At 39.4% G+C, this 21,293-nt stretch overlaps 1 protein-coding gene across 3 annotated transcripts in view; it reads right to left on the bottom strand.

Annotated features, from left to right (window-relative positions):
- The window catches only part of LOC117287976 (multiple epidermal growth factor-like domains protein 6), a 53,171-nt gene extending 47,355 nt beyond the window's left edge, over positions 1–5,816 (bottom strand). For 2 of the 3 annotated variants that reach the window (XM_033768640.1, XM_033768641.1), the window contains exon 1: positions 5,235–5,816. In XM_033768640.1, the coding sequence (XP_033624531.1) occupies positions 5,235–5,407 (173 nt within the window). In that variant the 5' untranslated portion in view covers positions 5,408–5,816. The remainder of the gene's footprint in view (positions 1–5,234) is intronic. The other variant, XM_033768639.1, reaches the window with a different exon arrangement.
- Positions 5,817–21,293: the final 15,477 nt, after the last annotated feature.

Raw genomic sequence — 21,293 nt, 5'->3', positions numbered from 1 at the left:
AACATTCATGTAGATAAATGCACAAACAACGTTTTTCAGGACAATTTGACATAAACTCTAAACAGACTTAACTTGCATCCGGGTCCCGTGGGGCCTGACCCAATTACTTACTGTAATTACGTAGGCTGCCTTATAAGTTAACAGTTATTGACGTAGTTAATATTTGTAAAGAATGTTGCATGGATTTCCAATACCTTTTACATAAGCCAAACATTCCCACCAAAATGTTCGAATTGCTACCAGCTCGTTGCTTTATATGCATGAACATGTTGGATTTACCATGGAGGAATTTACGGTATTTACTAAATCCTGGTGTTATTGGAATTGTAAGATATTGATGGGTTTGTGGAATACTGGGAAGGCACAACTGCATTGATCGTTTTACATCCCGTTATGACGTCATGAAACAGCGCCCCATCTATAGAGTGAAACATAACTTAGTTTGAAAACTGCGTCATAAACACTCGATCCTCACAATTTTATAACAAACAATACCACCACAATGAACATCTTCTAAAATGATCACTTTTCAAGAATTGCAAGACGAAAATGATCAAGAAAGATACCTTAAAAGTCGCCTAAATTTGTTTTAAGTTTTTTTTTTCACAAAGCTAAAAACTGTCACGGTATTTTGATAACTAATAACGTCAATCGAGGTGAGATCAGCCGCATGAGATTTCAAATGTGTCGACATACTTTCATTGATTTATATTTAACGGTGAGAGGGGGGGGGGGGGCATTTAGGACGAAATGATTTCGCAGGTACCAACATTACCATCTTTATAATAAGCACGCTTTCGGATTAAAAAAAATACGAAATGGCGTAGTCTTTTCGGGCTCTACCTTACTACCAAGTATGACTTAAACTCTACAGGTCGGAAGTATTTAACAGAAATGACTGTTTTGCCCCCAAAAATTAGTGATTAGACACGGATCGTGAAAGTTAGCAATTAAAGTGGTGTGCAATATCCGACCTGAAGTGGCGTCCTTGACCAATTAGACACATCCATGCAATTTTAAACGATTATGTTTTTTTTAAGAAGGTAAGGAAGATGATGTTATAGAAAAAGTACCGAAAGTTCAAGATGGGTTTGCAATAATATGGCCGAGTACTTCCTGTGAGCTTGTCAGTTATGAGATTAAAGACACCCAGAACATGTCACTTGTTTTTCAAAAATGATGACTTGGAACATATCGAGGCATTTCCTGACAGTGTCGAATCATAAATCCATCAAAAAAGGAATTGAATTACACATGTGATATTTTCCTGTTAGGATTGTGTCCTTATGCAATATTATAGGTATTCAGTCAGGATTGTGTCACCGTGTATTACATGATGTAAAAAGCGGAAACGTGTAGGCCCAGAGCTTTTTGACGTTTGCAGTGTTGTCCCTGAACGGTGGTCCACTGGCCAAATCAATTATATTTATATTTTGATGTACAAATTAAGACAAATAAAATTAACTGCTTTTGAAAGAAAGAAAAAAAACGCATTTTAAAATAAAGCCGGCTTCTGAAAAATTCACTGCTAAAATAAAACTGCTAATTGAAAAATAAAATTAAAATAAACTGCTTTAAAAAAACGGCGATGGCACCAACGGTTTTTCCTAGTAATTATTGTGATCAGTTTAAAATTTTAGTAATTTTTATGATAATTTAAATAACTTTTTGATATTGTTAATTGCTCAAAATAATTGTTAGCATAACAACTTACTTGTTTACGAGTAATGGGGAGGTTTTGAAAGTATAAAACATTGTGAGAAACGGCTTCCTCTGAAGCAAGAACGTAGTTTTTGAGATAAAAGTAGTTTTTCACTCAAATAATAATACAAAAAAATAGTTAATGGTATGACGTTTGGACCCTAGCCGAGTCTTTTTCGAAGCCTTCAAGAAAGACTCTGCTAGGGTCGAAACGTCAGGCCATTAACTATTTTTTGCATTTAAACTCTCGGTCCATTTGGTTGGTAAGTTGTTTGCAACAGCTAATTCTATTTTCTCAAATAATAATAATAATCATCTGAAGCCCTTTTGTATGCATCTGAAAGCACACAAAGTAATGCAACAAGGGTGTTTTTTTCTTTCATTATTCTCTTGCAACTTCGATGACAAATTTAGTCGAAATTTAGTGTTATTGTGTGCATATGTTGAGATACACCAAGTGAGAATACTGATCCTTGGCAGTTACCAAGCGTGCCCAGTGCCTTTAAAGGATTTAAGATTTTGTTTCCAGGTTATGGATGATAATCTAGAAGAAACGAATGCTGCACTTGGCACACGCGTGTAGGAAGTCTGTATCCCACGCAGTTATACCCCGATGCGGATTAATGTTAGGGGAAACAAATAGTCGCTATGTTGGTAACGAGTTTTAAATAACTTTCTTTTTGCGGTAGATAATAGCCCCGGAACGAGAAATAGGTTATTTATTACAGGTGGGTTCAAGGTAAGTTTTTAGTTGGTATATCCTGGCACACGACTATGTAGTATACACTGAACGTTTTATAATAATTATTCTCTGAATATTACGGTGTACCGCTACCTATCGTAATTTTCCACTTAGGTATACAGGATTGCTGTAAAGCTGACAAAATTGTCATATATATACAGTGTTAATGTTTTGTGTGATCAATTATACATGAAATAAAAATTCAAAAAAAATGTGAGCTTAAAGACACTGGACACTATTGGTAATTGTCAAAGACCAGTCTTCCCACTTGCTGTATCTCAACATATGCATAAAATATCAAACCTGTGAAAATTTGAGCTCAATTGGTCGTCGAAGTTGCGAGATAATAATGAAAGAAAAAACACCCTTGTCACATGAAGTTGTGTGCTTTCAGATGCTTGATTTCGAGACCTCAAATTCTAAATCTGAAGTCTTGAAATCAAATGCGTGGAAAATTACTTCTTTCTCGAAAACTACTCCACTTCAGAGGGAGCCGTTTCTCACAATGTTTTGTACTACCAACCTCTCCCCATTACTCGTTACAAAGTAAGGTTTTGGCCTAGTAATTATTTTGAGTAATTACCAATAGTGTCCACTGCCTTTAAAGGTAGTGTTTACCTTTGGCTTTTTGAACCGATCGACTGTTTCCAACCTATATAAATCCTATATTAATGTATACAATACAATTTGTATCTGAAAGCTTCATTTTGGTCGCGTTTATGAGATATCTCCGCAAGTCAGGAGCGAATAATATAAAAACTCTTTTCTTTTACATAACCGCATTCCTTCGAAGTGAAGTTGTTCTCAAATTTGCTTTATTCTATCGAAAGCTGCTGTATTTCTAAAACAACTAAGTTTTTATTGCAATTAATTTTAAGACTGAGTGATTACCAAATTTTTCCCCAACCAAGGTTCGCTACAGGATAGGTCAAGCTGACAAAATAGTCGTAGACAATGTTTATGCTTTGTGTGATCAACCATGAAATAACTGACCTATGAAAATTTGAGCGTGGGTCCGTTGTGTGATGTCTCAGGAGAAATTACTGATTAAACCAAAATGTAAACACATTGTCCTTAATTTGGGCTGTAACAACAACTGAAATCAGCTGGCCAGAGTAATTTTTCTTGATACAGGTTTTCTGATACAGTTTTCTCGAACATAACTTGATTTCAAAGAGTAATATTTCATAGAAAAAAAAACGTGCTTTTAGTATGAACATCATACCAGTATTAAGCTTTCATATTAAAATTAAACAACGATGTTGTTTAATCCTTACTAATCATGTATAATACCTTTAAAGACACTGGACACTATTGGTAATATTGACAAAGATCAGTCTTCTTACTTGGTGTATCTCAACATATGCATAACATTACAAATGTGTCACACGAAGTTGTGTGCTTTCAGATACTTGATTTCGAGACATCAATCGAATTCGGAGGTCTCGAAATCAAATTCGTGGAAAATTACTTTATTTCTGGAAAACTACATTACTTCAGAGGAAGCCGTTTCTCACAATGTTTTATTACTCGTTACCAAGTAAGGTTTTATGCTAATAATTATTTTGATTATAATTACCAATAGTGTCTACTGCCTTTAATGTCAGAAATTGAGTAAAATTCCTCGAATGTTCCATTATGTTCTTTTGCTAATCGAAAACACTACACGGTTTCGGTGAGTACAATTTGGACACCCAGTTTTAAAAATTGGGAGTTTTAAAAATTGGGTGTCCAAATTTTAAACCTGCCCGAAAATGGGACACCCTTTTTTTTAACCAAATCTTGGCTGAAAATTTGATTATGCTTAATCTTTACTGCTTTCATGTAATGATACAGCAGTCTCTTCTAAAAAATTAGTGACTTCTTGTTCAACTCGAGTACTACGACCTATTGCCCACACTTTGCAATACCATGGTATTCTTAATAAACATAAGGAAGGATATGATGTATTGTTGATTTGCTTTTGTCAACTCCTAGCTTATCTGGGACGATCTTGTCCCAGTGAAGTTGTTTTTGTGTGATTGAACAATGATTGAACAATTGCGTATACATGCCACACTTACTAGAAACTATGCGTGCATTTCTGGCTGGCTACCCGACTGGAAATAGAATTACTCCAAATTAATGGCACTGTCTGTGTATATACTAAATGCATACACAAGCTATGGCACAGAAACGTGACCCTTTGATGGGGACATGGATATAGTCCAGACAGACAATCTAGCGTTGTTCCAATTTTTAATTGAGAAAAACATGTTGGTTGCCAATATCATTATCGACAACGTGGGGGCTGTGTAACATGTTCACAACACAGTTGGCACACCAACCTCTTGGTTTATGTTCACCACAACAGTTGGCACACAAACCTCTTCTTTAAGTTCTAAGAAGAAAGTAAAGAAAGCGAATGGGGTTGACATTACCAAAGAAGTACATCGTCCTTTGCTGTAAGTTTATGATAACTTCGAGAGCCGCAATGTGGGAAACAGCTTAAAATCCCGGTCTCCGCAATAATATGTTTTGCGGTTTTTATTTGTCACCGCAGTGACTAAAAATCAAGGATTTGTTTTTTTGGAGTGAAGGTAATTTTTTACCAAGGACAAGGTAGACATGAAACTGTCTGGGTTTCACGATGGAAGCATGGAAGTAAGCAAGTATGAGAGTGGCATGAAGGTAGTATAGGCCTGTGTGCATTTCTACCTCGATAATAGTAGGCTTATATGACTTGAATTTTTACTCGAGAACTAGTGATAAATAGTATACTGGAAACTAACAACGGATAGAGTGTACTCACATGTAAGAACAGACGTTTTCTCTACCGGCAAGGGGATCCTTGCAAGAAACCACGGCGGTAAAAACTGCCAGAAACACGAAGACAACACAAGACGACAGACCCATGTCTGCTATCAACCTTGTCCTTCCACGACGACCAAGATTGCTGCCGTGTTGTGAACAATATTCCCCCATGAGTGGAGTCACTCAAGCTACGCTCAGAAAAATCAGTTTCACGTTGTGCTCGGTGTCCCGTGCCGCGTGGGAATAAAACCACACGGGGAAAGTCTCCTTCTTTTAATCACATGTGGTGGTCCATCCGATGGTAGGGGGAGAGTATGCAGAGAGCTTTATTACTAGTCGACAGTGATTCTCAATTGCCACATCCTTCCGGAGAAGAAGCTGTTTAGCCTGGCCCGAAGAGTACCTCAGTAGTGCAGGCCTAGTATCGGCTTGTTGTGTAGGGAAATGCTTTACACGATGGGGGCTGCAACCTGCCGTCTAAAATGCCGACATTCGCGTTGGAAACATTCAGTAATGTAAACACACTCTGTAGTGATGATTCTTTCGCCAAGATCTATCACTCTGTGAATCACTTTTTCTGTCTTCTGCTGCCAGTGAAAAGGCAACTCTGATTTTCAGTGCGCATGGGCAACATTGGGGAACTGGTGTGATTGGCTGTTGGGGTTTTCTCCACATGGGGGAGGGGTGTAGTCCTAATTAATTGACAACATTAACAAGTTGTTCGAACTGCATGATGTTTAATTGATCGGGCTAAATATGTATAGAAATTGACACCAATGATGAAAAAACCAGCGGTTGTATACTGAGGGGTGCACTATGGGGGAGGGGCATGAAAGAAGGAGGGGGCTGACATTCATTTCGTTACATTGGGAAGATTACGGACTGTAGGGCTGGTGGGCCACCTTTTCCCACACATTTTGTTGGCAAATTGTAATAAAAAGGCAATGATAGAAAGGTGAGACCAACAAAAGGTAGAAAAATAAAAAATTTTCCCTTCTTTTGTTGCTGTCAACCTACATCAGTTACAAGTTCAAATATTAAGCGCTTAAAAAGCTAGGAAATAAAGCTATATTGTTGCAAAATTGGCCTATTAACCTGGCATAACAATAACAGTCACAAGCAAAGTATATAAAAAACTCCTGACTGGTAGAACAACATTGAGTCTCTCTAGATGTGTAAAACTTTGACCGTAATTGGAGCACAAAAAGTGAACTGAACTGAAACAAAATTGAAAATCAGTTATTACTGACTTTCTATTGTCTTTGTTCCATTCTGATGTGCGATCAACTTGGTCCCCATTAAGTGTGCCTGTGTCTGTTCGGATTTTTCCTTTTGCACTAGGTTGTTTTTTTATGTTTGTGCACCGAAGTTAAACATTTTAATTAAAAAATGTAGGTAGAAAATAAAATCATTCAAAAAGAGTGGATGTTGTAATTATAGAAAGACCATTTCACCTTGTAATCAATCAACCCTGATAGAACTGAGGTTTACGGATCCCTGGAGAAAGGCCATCCATTTCGCCTTGAACATCTGAACAGTGCATAAACGTGTTTACAAATTGAGAATCAGTTATTTCAGAATTATTGTACGTTAAAATGGAATCATATAGGAAAGACACGTTTGCCTTAAAGATGCTATGCCAGATTTTTGGCCGATTTGACCCCAAAATTTTGATTTAAAATTCAATAGGTATTTTGATGGGGGTCGAGAAAGTTACAAGCTTTCATTTAAGCCTTTGCTCAAAAAAGTCCGCCAATTATTAGTAGTAGTGAAATAAAAGGCTCAAATTAGTTTTTGTCGGGATCCCGACAATATATCACGTGACCAATTCTTATGTGTTTTATAAGAAACGTGTTTTAATTTTTTGTCATGGTTCCTGATCATTAAAAGTAAAAGTTAAACTTTTTTTCGTAAGAGCGGGTGATACTCTTTGAAATACCATTCACTCAAACAAATCTATTTTTTAATGTTTGGGGCCAAAAATCTGACATAGCATCTTTAAAGGATTTGGGTACTTTTTGTAACACAAAACACAATGTCCACAGATTTACATTAAACTTGCACAATTTGAAGATAATGATAGTAGAACGCGTACCTTAAAATATTAGTTGCTGAGGTGCTGTAGTTTTTGAGAAATGAGTAAAACAATGTCATGAAAATCTTGTCTGGGCTCTTCCGCTCTTTCGTAAACATTGTGATGTCACGAGTTACGCGGTCTCTAAAGAATGCTGGTGGGAAATACATATGACGGTTTGTATACCAAACAAGATGTTGTTTATAAGATGTTTCGAAACCAAACATTACTCATGGACAACCATATCTCGCTTGGCCGATGTGTTTATTGTTCCAAGTCGTCTGATACACCGAGCGAGGCTACTTCCATCATCGATCAAGACAGTTCATAGTCTTGGTACAAAAGTCCCCGTTCTGTACTTCCACGACCCATGCATGTTGTCGAACAGAATTGCCGCAAATACAGAACAGGGACGTCGTTTACCAAGACTAGAGACCTGTCCGCGCTATAGCTGGGTTTACATGCCTACTGCCTGAGCGTCTCTGAACCTCGGAGCGATCGGAGCTCTAGCCCCGGATGCCTATACTTTCAGTTGAGGAGCTGAGGAGGAATCGTCATTCCTATGGAATGTTATCGCTACATCAAAAGCATTAAAAGCTGGTAAACATTTAGAGGTCGCTCAAAGGGGGGGGGGGGGGGGTTGTCAGGAAGAATTGTTGTGGGGGGGGGATACCACAAGGTGGTGGTGCTTGTGAGTGGTGGTCAGTCTTCTTATGGTCTTAGCATTTTCTTCTCACATGGTCTTAGAGAGCAATGATCTAGGAGGGATGGAGGCAGTGGAAACATAAGACAATTCGCTCAGTGCTAAGATCATGATATCAAAATAAACCCCCCCAAAAAACCTCCAAGAGAGTTCCACAAGAGGACAGTGTATGCAAAGAGTACGTGAATTAGAGGAATGGGAGAACGTTACAAATCTATCAAATGGATGCATTTGAGAAAGTGTGCGGATGAGTGGGAGAAGCGGTGGGATGGGGGGGGGGGGTATACACATGGGTCAAAAGGGGGCGTACACACAAGGTCAATAACACTATTTTATCTCATTAAATAATCGATGCATCCATGGACTGCATATTGAATACATTCGACCAGATTTTTACAGCAAAACTTTTACTCCCGAAGCTCCTAAAAAGTAAAATATAAGTGCCCTACATTTGGTGCGAAGTTATTGTAAGGGTTCAAAGTTACAAATTATACACGTTCCAGAGCTGGTCAAGGTAAGCCATGGATACCCAGAATTATTTAAGGAAATCCTTGGATAATATTTCTGACGGGGGACTGTCAATGATGGTGTTGCAGGAAAGGCCGTTCATAATACCACTACTCCGAAATGGACAGTTTATCCCCGTTCCCCGAAATGCTGAGCCAACGGCAAGGATGAATTTGCACGATGATATCGGTGGGAGAAAGCTTTTGGTAATCAAAATCTGAAAAAAGACAGTCATGTTGGTTTCTGGTCACATTCACCAGAGTTAATATGACAAATATGCAAACGGCTATTGTTAGTATAAAAACTATACTTGGTAACGAGCAAAGCAGAGCTTTTTATTATAACACATTGTGAGAAACGGCTTCCTAAAAAGTAACGTTGTTTTTGAAAAAGAGGTAGTATTTCACTCAAATCTTAAAAGACTTCAGACCTGAGTCCCCTTTTTTTAGGAATCAGAAGCACACAAATTGTGCAAGAATTTGTTTTTGTCTTTTATTGTTTTCTTGCAACTTCAATGTCCAATTGAGTAAAACAAAAACAGAGATTTTGCTTTAATGCACAAGTTGGGATTCCCCAAGTGAGAATGCTGGTCTATGACAAGTAGCAAAGAAGGTCCAGTACCTGTAATTTTATGTTGTGACAGTGAGAAAGTGTAATACAAAATAGTGTCACTCTGAATGATACAAACCAGGTCGGAGCTGTGTAATGCGGAACTGTGTCTTTATTCACACATGGTCCATAACCATGACAGTGCATTATTGAACATTTTCTTTAAAAACTATGTACTAAGCGAAGGTAAGTAAAGAATTTAGCTCAATTAACCTCCATGAACACTGACGGTTCCGGTCATCTCGATCCGAGCGGAGCTCCCGGAACGAACAGGACCAATTTTAAAAACGGAAGACTCTTTTTCAAAACCACTCAATCGTCCGAGAAATAATGTCAGAAGGAAATTATGGTAGATACCCGTGACCCAGAGTGCAGCTTCCAAGCTGGGGTTATCTCCACTTGCCACGGGTCTTCCTTATAGGATGTCAATCTTGACTCTTGAAAGAACGAGAAAGCAGGTGGTTCCGAGCGCGTGGATGCGGGATGAGGCTGCCTGGAATTGAGGCTTTAATCCCGGGGCTTACGCGGAGGCTAAGCCGGGGGCTAATAAACTCTACGCGGGACGCTGGTTTGCATTGGGACGAGAAAGCTAATTTTCTAATCGCGACTCTCAGAGCGTTGTGCCTAATGTTAAGTCGGTGTCTGTGTAAACATAAACCTAACTTAGGCTTACTGTACTAGAAATTCTTATACTTAGAAACTAAAAACTGGGTGGCTTTGATAACTAGTTAGGCATGTGAAAGTAGAGAGTGGAATGAAATGGGTTAACATAAAGTCAACCTGTCAAATAGTCTGGCTGCAAAAAGTTTCTTTTACAAAGCGGTACACTGCTTTTTAAAACATGAGAGATTGTCTAAGAAAACGGACTTTCACTTCAATCCAGGGACACATTGCAACCTACTTGTGGGGCTGAGAACAGGGTCACCCCTTCACAGTTCGTAAGATGAATGCATGAGTATATATAACCATGGAGGTAGCTACCTCCATGGTATAACCCACGAGCCTGGCTGGTATATCATTATCAACAGATCTTTTTACTTTTATTCTGAGTGAAATGTTTCTCAAATTGCTTTATATTATCAACCTTTAGCGCTTAGGCTTCCACTATTCAAATGTTTAATTGCTACTATTTTCTAAGAGTGATTACCAAACTTAAGCTTCCCTTAACTGTATTTGCTTTGTAAAAAGTTGGGAATTTGAGGTGTGCCATTCTGCTCCACCAACCAGGCTCCTATAAGTGGACGATGCCTAGATCCTTTACGGACTGTGAAGAAGGTATACACTATTTCATCCCACCATGAAGGGGGTATACCCCGTTTCATTCATCAATGAATAGGTTATACCCCGTTTCAGTCCATGGAGTACATGGCAAGGTTCCTCCTATTAATGGTGACAGGTGATTTGATCGACAGTTAAGTATTATTAACTGTATATATAGGTTTGGGTTTGGAAAATGCCCAGTTTTTGAAAATGCCCCTTAATCACGATTCCCCGGGGCCGCTTACGTGCAAGCGCCGAATTTCTGCGCCAGCCATCGTAAGCGTAGAATGCCTAGTAACGCGGAGTACGCACGCGCAGAAGCCAAAATTCGCCGCTAACCCGTGAAATACGCTTGCCGTAAGCAGATAATTCCCTGCTTCCGTAAGCGCCGATTCTGTGCTTACGGTAAGCAGAGCCATGAAATTGGGCCCTGTACACAAGAGGAAACTGACATGAAATAAAAATAACAGCAAGTTTGGAACAAGATGGCGCTCCGGACTCGGAAGTTCCTCGATCAAAAAAAGTGGATCATCCTTTGTTGATCATTAAATTCCTTCGTTACCTCCGGTCAGACAATACATCCACGTACTTACAGATTGTAGAGTTTATATACAGAGTAAGATAAAAAAGCATTTTAGTTATACAAAAGCTTTGAAAAGATACATCAAAAGCTTTCCTTCCCGGGAGATGGACAATCTAAACAAACTATGTTTAACGTCTTCCTTCTAACATTTAGAGTTCCTGTAAATGTTTGGAGTCGTTTGATAAATTGAGACTTAAAAAGTGCTTGGCATCTTAAGGCGTTATAAACAAACTGTCTGGTATAATGGCCTCTGAAAAGTCCTTTGAACTTCATTGATTAAAGAGATACCTAGTGATCTACTTTCACATTAGTATCGAAACTTTCTACTTATCAAAAAGGCCTATAATTTGTCATGTTTGTTTCTCGAAAACTTATAGCTGGATAACTTTTGAAAAACAAATCGTGCTTTCTATAATCTGGTTGCAATAAAGGAAGAAGAAAAGCACACAAAGAAACAACAAGAAATACTACACAAAATGATGAATAAGACAAACCAAAGAACCAACGAATAATATGATACTAGGTTCTTATAATGTGGTGCTTTAACACACCCTTAAAGGCAGTGGACACTATTGGTAATTACTCAAAATAATTATTAGCATAAAACCTTTCTTGGTGACGAGTAATGGGGAGAGGTTGATGGTATAAAACATTGTGAGAAACGGCTACCTCTGAAGTGCCATAGTTTTCGAGAAAGAAGTAATTTTCCACGAATTTGATTTCGAGACCTCAGATTTAGAACTTGAGGTCTCGAAATCAACCATCTAAACGCACACAACTTCGTGTGACAAGGGTTATTTTTCTTTCATTATTAACTCGCAACTTCGATGACCGATTGAGCTCAAATTTTCACAGGTTCGTTATTTTATGCATATGTTGAGATACACCAACTGTGAAGGCTAGTCTTTGACAACTACCAATAGTGTCCACTGCCTTTAAGTGCGTATCGAATTACCTAGTGTTTTGCAAGGTACCTGCAAGGCATGTGAGCTAAGTTTGAAGTACGGGCCCTATAATTGTTATGAGGCGTATTCCTTTATAAGCACCACGTACTGTAATGATGTACATGGTGCTGCTGTGCAACGCTGCAGATCAAAAGAGGAACACCGGGGCGAACCCCTTCTCTTTTCGATAAGTGCACCGGGTTCTTTACGTGCGTTACACAACACACGGGACCAACGGCTGTACGTCCAATCCGAAGGACGAAAGAACTAACTCTGAAGTGAAACCACGGCATGACATTATTTACAAATTTCTATGGCCGCAACACTTCCGTGAGAGGGAGCTGATGTATCGAACCCTTCATTTGGTGTACTTTCGTTCTCATTTGGGGGAGGTAGGAGGGGGAGGTTGGGGGGAGGGGGTTCTGAGTGGGCTGTGGCACCCCTGCCCCACGATGACGCCATCCCATCCCACTAGACTGGATGCACAACTATTACATATGTCAGTAACCTACAAAAATGTGATGTTGAACTGTGATAGAAACGTCGGATGAACTCAACACCTTGTGTTTTTCAGGTCACTTGATTGCGCCCACGGCAATCTGACTTTCAGCTCACCCGTAGACAAAATTACAAACATGCCTTGGCGATAAAAAAAAAAAAAAAACAGCAATGGGTCAATTATAACCATAGGAGCAAGGGTCAGAGATTTATACGAAGGGGCTGAACTTTCCATTAAGGCATCTGGACCAAATTTCATACAGCTGCTTAAGCAGAAAATACTGCTTAACAGTTGTCTGCTAAGCAGAATTGAGTAGGATACCAGACACACATTGTACATGAGACATTGTTTTGGGGCTGGTAACCTTTATTTTTGTAAGCATAATTGTGATGTGCCTAGCTACTTTTTGTGCTTAAGCAGCTCTATCAAATTGGGCCCAGAGCGCAAGTAGACACGGCGAGGATGCCATGCCTTTGAATGGTGTCCCCGTTTTGACAGATTGAGGGTCTCATAGAAACTGCACATACCCTAGCTCCACCACTGATTCGAACTTGTTCCATGCTCTATGTTTGAACCAATTAAATCGGCTTCGTAAAAAAACGCAGACCCTACCACAAATTCGATGTAAACGAGGCATAGGTTGGTTGTCAATAATTTGTGTTTTATTTTTATTTTTAATTCTTTTTGTTAAATTTTGTTTTAATAAGACATAAATTTATTATGTATAAAATCAACTCGAGGCTGTTTTACATCATGTTCCAATTAAAAAAAGAAAACAAAAAAACCCAACACAATTACACAATATATAGTTATAGACTGAACTACTCCTAAAATCCAAAGTCGATTGACGAAAGAGATTTAAAACATGACCTTTAACTCCTAGGGGTCATAACCTCATGGTATCAGCCTATAGAATATTTTCTTATTCTTGTTTTAGTGCTCGGTGCATGTTCTACAGGGTGTTGACACGGGCTGATATTTCGATGAGGGCAAGCGAGCTGAGGGATGTGTGGTCAGCCTGTATTTCATGGGTCGGTAGTTAAGGGTAGTAATGGTATTTTGACAATTTGTAGGTGGTCTACCCCCGTTTAGCACAAAAATCGGGTATTTTTTTCTGAAACAGTTTACCACTAAACACTTTAACAATAAACAGAGAAAAATTATACCTTTCTGTTGAAATTGCTGTTGTTTCTGATAAAATGAGAGCCACTCTCCAAGTTCGAATCCCACCGAGCTCACACGTCGGTGTATGGGTACCACAGTGATTTGTAATTGTGACATCACACTTTACTAAGTAACTAAAACAAGTGACAGTTTTGGAAGGGAAGGTACACGTTTGATAATTACTCAAACCAAATATTAACTTAAAAACTGACTTGGTAACAAGCATTATGGGGAGCTGTTGATAGTTTAAAACATTGTGGGAAACGACTCCCTCTGAAGTAACGTAGTTTTTGAGAAAGAGGTATGGTCTCACTAAAATAATAAAATACTTCTAGCTAGTCTTTTATTCCTATCTGAATGCACACAAATTCGTCCAACAAGGGTGTTTTTTTCTTTCATAATTTTCTCGCAACTTCGATAAAAAATTGAGCCCAAATTTTCACAGGCTTGTTATTTTATGATTATGATGGGATAAACCAAGTGAGAACACTGGTCTTTGAACAATTACCAAACATGTACACTGCCTTTAAAGATTGAGCTTAAACTTGTTGTGAACATTTGTTTACTGGTCCCATTATAGTGTATTCAGCTTAAACTAGTGAAATCAAAAGTCCAACCAAGGATGCGCGGCAACAAAATTATACCTATTGAATTTCGAAGCGGTTTGGTGTCCAGCAAGCAGGGCCAAAAACCTCCGTAATATTGTAGACTCTCCATCTTGTGGTTTTTCCACATTAGAGTCTGTCAGCATTGCCAGTTTTTATGTCCACCACATGCTTTTATTGCTCCTCCGAAATGAAAATGGAAAGTTGTGTGGTTAGCATCACGGTGATAAAAAACATCACCAGCAGCTAATCGACGACCTTAAATTCCAAGAAAAAAAAAGATATGTCTGAAATGATGAATTGAATTCCAGAACAAAGAGGCAGAAACAAAGAATTCCAGGCAAAACATATCATGATGGAGCCGAAGGGATTTTGAATTACAGGTGAGACAGTTCTTGACAGTTCGGTGTGAGTAAATGGGAAGCGGGTATTAAAGTGATGTCAAACATGTGTTCATTTTGTTGTTTTTTTTTTTTTTTTGCACATAGTTTCCACAGAGGCGGGGTTGGTCTTTCCTGTGATTGTTGGGTGACGGCCTTTAGTTTTGAAAATAGAATTAGCTGTTGCAAACCAAAATGAGCTGTGTGGTCTGTTCTTATGGGCAAATATATGGTGGCCTCGACAGGACATCATTTCCAAGCAATTAGTTCGAGCATCCCGGCAACACTGTTTCGAGTCACAAACGATATGCTTTATTTGTGATGTTTATGAATCGTGAAAGTGCAGTAACTGTTCACCACCATCATGTTTAATTTTCATCCATGCAATTAGCATAATTTTATAGATAAATACAAATAATAAGTTTCGTTTATACAAGACAAGGACATGTAGGCCTATAGTATGTATGAGTACTGAAACAAAAATCGAAGAAAGAACTTATTTGTTTTAACTTGTTTTGTACAGAAAATACTTGTGTCTGGTTCAAAATGTGGAAAAGCACGAGGGGTCGGCATCATTGGAAAATACAGTATGTTTGATTGTTTGGATGATCTTCCCGTCAAGGAAACTCGGCAAACTCACACAAGGTGACACAAACTGGGTCCCTACCACTTGAACTGCCTAAAAACCACAACTAGCGAGCTTGCAGGTCTGACACAAGAGTGCAACACACTAGCCTGAACATCTTACTACACACTTCGAGGCTCGTGATAAAGACATGGGCCTAGTCTAGCGTCACACTAGCCGGCAGTCTAGCATTCTCCTGAAGATGGGCGGAGTATCTTCTATAAATGTCTACAAATTTTCTCACAGCTAACACTTCCCACACTTTTGTTTTTGACCCACAATTTCAAAAGTTCAGTTTTCTTACGATCCAGGTCATGCAAAGCTTCAGATTTCACTCAATTCTGTAGAATTTATGCTATCTCATCTTTATTCTAGTTGGTTACCCCCCAAAAGGCTGTTTACCCCAATAATATCCGTTAAAAACTATAGAAACCACGAATGCTTCCACTAATAAAACAGAACCCATTTTGACACAGTTTTGTTCTTAAACTCAAGTCACCATCGGACGTTATTAAAGACTGCCTGGTCTTCCATCATGACATGGTAGAATTATCTACCTGTCACTTTGAAGAACTCCGCTTGTGGTACTTTTGTGAGGCACGATTGCAGCCCTTTTCACACTGTATCTTTATCCCCTTGGAATACAACCCCGGGGAGTCCCCGGGCTTGTTTTATCCCCTAGGTAATGCCCCGGTACACTTTCACACCATGTCCCAATCCCCGGGTTACAGTTCCCGGGCACACAGATGGTGGACCGGACTAAATCGATCAGAGTGTAAAAAGGCCGGCCGTTATTCCCCGGGGCAACCCCAGGGAGTAGTGCAAAAAGTAGTGGCAGGAGTTCTGATAATGTTTGTTATTATTATTTCTTTTTTTGAATTAGCAACCATAAATTAATTTGGAAGATTCGTTCCCCTCTTCTATTTGGCTCATTGCTTCCGCTGATATCCCCTGCATGCCTCAAGAAACCAAAAGCTATTATTATTAATTAAAAGTGAGGGCGCCCCATGCATGACTCTGCAGGAAAAACCACCACTTCCAAACGGAAGGATTGAGTTTATGAACAGCCAGCTAAATTAGTTTAGGCATCTAGGAGCTAATGGGACTCGAATCTTTCCAAAGGTTTTCTTTCTTTCCTTAAAAAAGAGAGACAAAAATGGGGATACTGCTATTTTAAGATTATCACATTTGAAATGTGGTTCCTAATTTTAAGCCACGGAAGCCATGTTACCGGATCTGTGCTTGCACATTGACGGATGGAAACCGGATTAGAGACTGAATATAGCCGGAACCATTGAAGGGGAGGGGAATGGGAATGTTCAACCACATTTTGGTCTTTCTATAACAAGCTAGATAGGCAAAATCTGTCATTGTCTGATAACTGAACAGAACTCGTTTAAAAGAGCCAAACAGGGAAAGAGTACAGCTGTAAGATATATGAGAGTATTGATTCTTCAAGCAACACTAACGTCAATAAAATGGCCGACCATGCTTGTGTGGATCATTTATTCTACTTTTACATTATCTATCTAAACATTTGCATTTTATATCAAACGCTTTCAAACGCTTTTCAAGACCAACTCGACCGATCCAAGGCAACGTGTTCCTTTAATTTTACAACACTGCAGATCGAAAAAAACGTAATGGAATGGGGAAAGGAGGGTCCAAATGTACGCAGGCACTGGGTATACAATTTTTTGGTGTCCGTTTTATTAACAACATTTTGAAAAAAAACTGATGTACTAAGTTAACTCAATTTTATGTATAATATCAATTCACAATCTCTGTGTTAATGATAAATAAAAAGTGCTTCAGTTTCGTCAAATACAAGAAAGAAAGCAAAGAATTATTCGGTGTTCTGTTGTATGATTTGGTGTCTTGTTATAAAAAAGTGTACCCGTGATTGTGGATGTGCACCAAAAACCAAAAGGGACAAACAGCCAACGAGCAAAAACAAACGGAATCATGACAGTAGCAATTTTCCTGAAGACTAGCAAAGCGTATTGTTTGAAACGTCGAGACCAAACAGGCTCGTTTAAAGGCAGTGGACACTATTGGTAATTACTCAAAATAATTATTAGCCTAAAACATTTCTTGGTAATGAGTAATGGGGAGCTGCTGATAGTATAAAAACATTGTGAGAAACGGCTCCCTCTGAAGTGACGTAGTTTTCGAGAAAGATGTAATTTTCCATGATTTTGATGTAGAGACCTAAGATTTAGAATTTGAGGTCACGAAATCAAGCATCTGAAAGCACGCAACTTCATGTGACCAGGGTGTTTTTTTCTTTCATTATTATCTCGCAACTTCGACGACCAATTGAGCTCAAATTTTCACAGGTTTGAAATTTTGTGCACATATGTTGAGATGCACAAAATGAGAAGACTGGTCTTTGACAATTACCAAAGGTGTCCAGTGTCTTTAAGAGATTTTACACCTGGCTGTATCCGCAAGTTACTATTTATACTTATAGTTACTCTTTCTTAGTAGCACTTTTTAATAGGGGCCTATATCAGAAGCTTAATTTGATTGATCACACACCCAGCACAACATAGCGTCAGTAACAGGAAGGATAGGAAACGAAAATAATGTTCAGTTTTAGTTTTTAGTAAAACCACAACTTCGGGAAAACCTATACGCAATCAGAGAGCCTAAAAACCCAATCCACACGCAAGGCTCCATCCATTCTGAGGTAGGTTTCGAACCGGGATCCACAGAGGTGAAAGGCACAAAAAGATAACCACGAACGCAACATGATCAAAAACACAGTTTGGATTCCAATTGGTCTGTCTTCTGATTCTTGAAGATAGCTAATATCTTCCAGTGCACAACCCTTCGTTCTAAACATTCACAAGTCAGAATTGACCCGGACTTCGAGTCCTACAGGAGCCTGACCCATTTCCGAGTGAGGCTTACCCGGAAAGTGGTAAAAAAAAAGGGAATTTGAACTCAGACTCTACGTCATATTGACGCAGTACTGGATAGTTTTGACACATATTCGGGTCCTATTCCTTGCTGATTAATGGGGTGGGTGGGGGGGGGGGGGGCACGGTTCACCCCTTTTTTCAATGCACTATGTATCTGGAATTTTCTCGTAGGGGCACCTAGGGGGGGCACTGAAAAATTGTGTGGGGATGTGCCCTCACCCCCTCCTGTGGCCACTCTGCTGTGAAGGGGTCGGGACCCCAAATCCACCCCTTGTAAATGGTGTGGCATATTGAGTGATTACGGAGGCATGCTCTACTGAGTGATAAGGACACTCGGCTTATTTGATGCTAAGTGCTGTTAAGCACTAAAAGTGATTCCTATAGTAAATGGTAACCCTGTCAGAAACCCAAAGCTTGTATTATTTAACCGCGCGGTCTGGTCGTCTAAATTTATCTGAAGAAGCATCCTTTAGCCGCAATTTCCCCCGTTGATCTACCTCCTGATCCCCCACCGTGGTCCACACCGAGGACGACCCGTGACTAAGCACGGTGTTCGGACATGGGGCACTGTGGGAAGTAAAATGACGCACCTTGGGAATCGGTGACGTCAGTTATCCACCTCACCGTCGCCAGACTATCCTTGACTGGGGCGCTTAAATAGTCTGGTCCCCTGTAGTACAGGTATTGGTTTTACTGAACCAGCGATTTCATTGAATACATAGTACATGTTGCCTATTGGCTTTACAGAACCAGCGATATATTGGATATAACGCGAGGACATTTATTGGTATTACAGATCCAGTATATTGGTTGCGACGTTAGGAAGGTATTGGGTTTACAGAACCAGCGATATCATTGGACACAACGTACATGCAATATACATGTACATTCATATGTAAACGTGTACGTAGAACTTGACTACCAAATGAATGTGAGATCAACGGTACATCCGTACCACGTGACCGTCAGAATATTGACGCAGGCTCGAGTCAACTCTCTGGCGTAATTCTTGAGCCTCGAAGTGTGAAGTCAGATGTTCAGACCAGGGCTTTTATACAAAAAAAAACACGGCTTTTAAAAACAAACTTTGCATCATGCAAATTGCTTACGGTACAACAGGCACTCAATCATAGTCCATGCTTAAGCTGAGAAAATAGCGCATGGATCTCTAATGTGCTAAGAATATAGACACCCAAACTCTTGAGGATTTTTATGGGAACAATTTATGGCGTCTAGACTCGTCTCAAGTCGTTTTGAAATCCCAAGGTTGGACTTGAAGTCATGATCTATCATCGCTCGTTCCGCGTCGACGGTAGTTGGTAGAAACTAAACGTGTAAAAAGACCAATAAGTAGAGGAAGTGACGAACTTGGAGGAATTAAGAACTTATTTTGAGTAGATAACAATGTAACATACCGATACGTCAAGGGTGTTCGGAGCTTTCTAATTTCAACCTAGACCTGTGAAAACGCCATCGAAGTTGGTGCACACGCAACATGTTTAAAACTGTTGCTAATTCCTTTTCAATGAGGTAACTTAAGAAACTGAATGAGAAATGTGAGACCCCAGCTGTCGAAGTTTTGCAAGGGAAGGGCTCGTTGGTAAACTTTATGGCGAAAATGCACATTGCATTTGACAGAGGACGAGTTATGGAAGGCAGCTCGGCCTGTGGTTAGGAACATTCGTGGAAAGTATCGTCTAAAACATGTATCTTACATTTGGGACAGGTAGTAGGCCAGCTCTGCCGGTGTAGTCAAATCATATCCTCTTTAATTAAGGACGAGTGCTGCAAGTCAGCTCGGCCCTTTACGTGAGATATAAGCCAAACTCAGTTTCGAATTAAGGTTCCTATGTAGACAAGTCACATTCTCCTCAATGAGGACGAGTCGTATAAGCCATGTTAGCCAGCTCGGCTTTTACAGACGGCGTCTATGCACCTCGATCCATAGCTATATTTATTATTTTATTATTATTATTATTTATTTGACAAATACAAGTACATCAAAAAACACAGCAAAAGTTAAACGAAAAGCAACGAACCAATCAAAATAATTACGAATACAATAATGATTCAAGCAAAAAGCACACAATATATAAATATAGAAATAAAAGTAAAAACCCAGAACAAAACATGACAGGAGGTCAACTAGATGAGCAAAAAAAGGATCCACATTCTCCTCAATGCGGACGAGTCATATTTAGCCATATTAGCCAGCTCGGCCTTTTCAAGCCGTTTTAATGCACTTTAGTAGAATGCTATGTTTCTACAGCTCGGCCGTTTCCATGCACCTGTGATCACCTTGGATTGGGAGTTGAAGTAGCAAATCACAAAGGAGACACCTGGGCTATCTATACTTCCCTTCTCTTCCTCATAATTCTATAATTCATTTTCCCCCGGATACAGTCCAATTAGCGCAGTCTATTACAATACACAGGTTGTAGCATTGACCAATCAGAACAGTATATACAGTCGATAGGAGACAAGGAGGGAAACTCACATGGCCTAATTAAGAGCTCAACGGTAGCACATCTCGGCCATGACACTTGGCCTTGTTTACCCCTCTCTCGACATCCCCTTAGTACGCTGATTATGTCAAGTCCGTCCTGTTACCCCCTACTCGCATTTCCCCCAAACATAACTTTGAACACAGTGGTTTCATTCACTGATGTCAATCATAGTTTTACACTGCTTTCGATTTCAATTACCAAGCATCTTCGTAATGTCATACCTGTCCACAAAGACCTTTACTCGTCCACCTTCTTGTTTAACAAATCAGGCATGTGGCTGTAAACAACATTTCAAATCCTGACAACTGGGTACTTTTAGTTTGATTCCTCCCTCACTGCAGAGACAGAATGTTTTGAACTCCAATGTTTAAGGGGATGCAATGTGCATAAGGTTCGTAATCCATTTACATTGAGTTCACACCCAATTTTGCTTCTGTTGTCCGAACTACACAGGTATCTTTGGGCTTGCGAGTTCCAGTGAAAGTCCATTAACAATAGCTATCACGGCGTCAATCCCAAACAATTAAAATAAATAACGCAACTGAAGTCAAAACTTCTTCTTGTTTATGTATTCAACAACAACGGATACAATTGTTGACTTAACCTTCGTTATGAATATGTTAACTGCAAGACAAATAGTTATTTAACGATCAAAACAATTTCCCCGTAA

This window comes from Asterias rubens, chromosome 3, assembly GCF_902459465.1.
Source record: "Asterias rubens chromosome 3, eAstRub1.3, whole genome shotgun sequence".
Lineage (NCBI taxonomy): Eukaryota > Metazoa > Echinodermata > Asteroidea > Forcipulatida > Asteriidae > Asterias > Asterias rubens.
This window is presented reverse-complemented; position numbering and strand designations above follow the sequence as displayed.